The 1,359-nt window shown below is 49.1% G+C and overlaps 1 protein-coding gene across 1 annotated transcript in view; it reads right to left on the reverse strand.

Annotated features, from left to right (window-relative positions):
- Positions 1-742: 742 nt before the first annotated feature.
- ALMS1 (ALMS1 centrosome and basal body associated protein) overlaps positions 743-1,359 on the reverse strand; it is a 1,391-nt gene continuing 774 nt past the window's right edge. The window contains exons 2-3 of the mRNA XM_057388745.1: positions 1,054-1,327; positions 743-864 (exon numbers count right to left, since the gene is read on the reverse strand). Coding sequence (XP_057244728.1) covers positions 797-864; positions 1,054-1,327 — 342 coding nt within the window. The 3' untranslated portion in view covers positions 743-796. The remainder of the gene's footprint in view (positions 865-1,053; positions 1,328-1,359) is intronic.

The following is a 1,359-nucleotide window of genomic DNA, read 5'->3' on the forward strand; positions in this document are numbered from 1 at the left end:
CCATCCCATTCACAACAAAATTCAGCTGCAATAAATTCCCATTTTTTTATTGCCCCTTCTCAGGCTCCCTCTGCAGCACAGGAATCCCACAGGGTAAATGCACTGTGAGTGTTCTGGGCATTTGAGAGATGAATTATTTGAATCAAAAACATGATAAAACTGTCACAAGGTGATTTTCCAAAGGGTAGAAGTCTCTGCATTCCCTCAGGGTGATTATTTCTGCAGAAAGCCTCTTCCTTTTGGGGGAATGCTGCCTCATCCCTGTCCCCAGCCCCACTTTGGTCATTTCAAACCTCCCCAGATGCCCCATTTTGGTCATTTTAAATCTCCCCAGATGCTCCAGTGCCCCCATGACCCACTTTGGTCATTTTAAACCTCCCCAAATGCTCCAGTTTGGTCATTTTAAACCTCCCCAGATGGTCCAGTGTCCCCAGCCCCACTTAGGTCATTTTAAACCTCCCCAGATGCTCCAGTGTCCCCAGCCCCACTTAGGTCATTTTAAATCTCCCCAGATGCTCCAGTGTCCCCAGTCCCATTCTCCCCATCTGGGCTCCAGTTTGCTGGGGATGGCTGACACTGCAGCACCATGCTCAGGATTACCTACAGACATCACTTTTCCAAAGAGATTTTGTTTCTTGGAATTTCCAGGTAGGACATTTCTCCCYCTGACAAAATCCCTGCATTTTTCACTGGAAAAGCTGAATTCTTTGCACAGCCCTTTCTTTGGCTGCAGACAGAACTCAAAGCTCTTCCCTCCCCAGGACACTGATCCACCCGAAACACAATTCCCTGAATTTTACCTTTTAGATCTTTGAATCATTTCACTCTTGGGAATTGCTCTTCTTTTTTGTTTCATCGGGAAACCTAAACGGAAAAATTGGAGAGAAGCGAACAAGTTTATTACTGCAACAGTGCGAGTCCTTTGTAGGTTTTACAGAAGTTTTTATAAAAACAACCTTGATAAGACCTTACAGCCAATAATGTAATGCCTTGATTAGGAATGAATAATAAATAAATACAGCCTGAATTCGATGTGGAATCCATGGGAGATACCTCTGTCTGGCAGCAGCTGACGGGCGCTCCTGCAGTGCTGCCTCTTCCCCGGGGGCTGCAGCAGCTGCTCCCTCTGCATTTGCAGCTGYTCCCTCTGGATTTGCAGCTGTTCCCCCTGGATCTGCAGCAGCTGTTCCCCCTGGATTTGCAGCAATTGTTCTCTCTGGGAATGCAGCAGCCTCTGCAGCCTCCTCTCCTCCCGGCGTCTCCGCAGGCGCCGCAGCCGCTGCCCCGAGCGGGAGATGAAATCGGGGCGGTGCAGGGCCAGAGCCTCCTGGGGACACAGAGCACAGCCAAATGGCCCTG

The sequence above is a fragment of the Malurus melanocephalus genome, unplaced genomic scaffold (assembly GCF_030028575.1).
Source record: "Malurus melanocephalus ecotype Western Australia unplaced genomic scaffold, MMel_1.1 scaffold_2429, whole genome shotgun sequence".
Classification (NCBI taxonomy): domain Eukaryota; kingdom Metazoa; phylum Chordata; class Aves; order Passeriformes; family Maluridae; genus Malurus; species Malurus melanocephalus.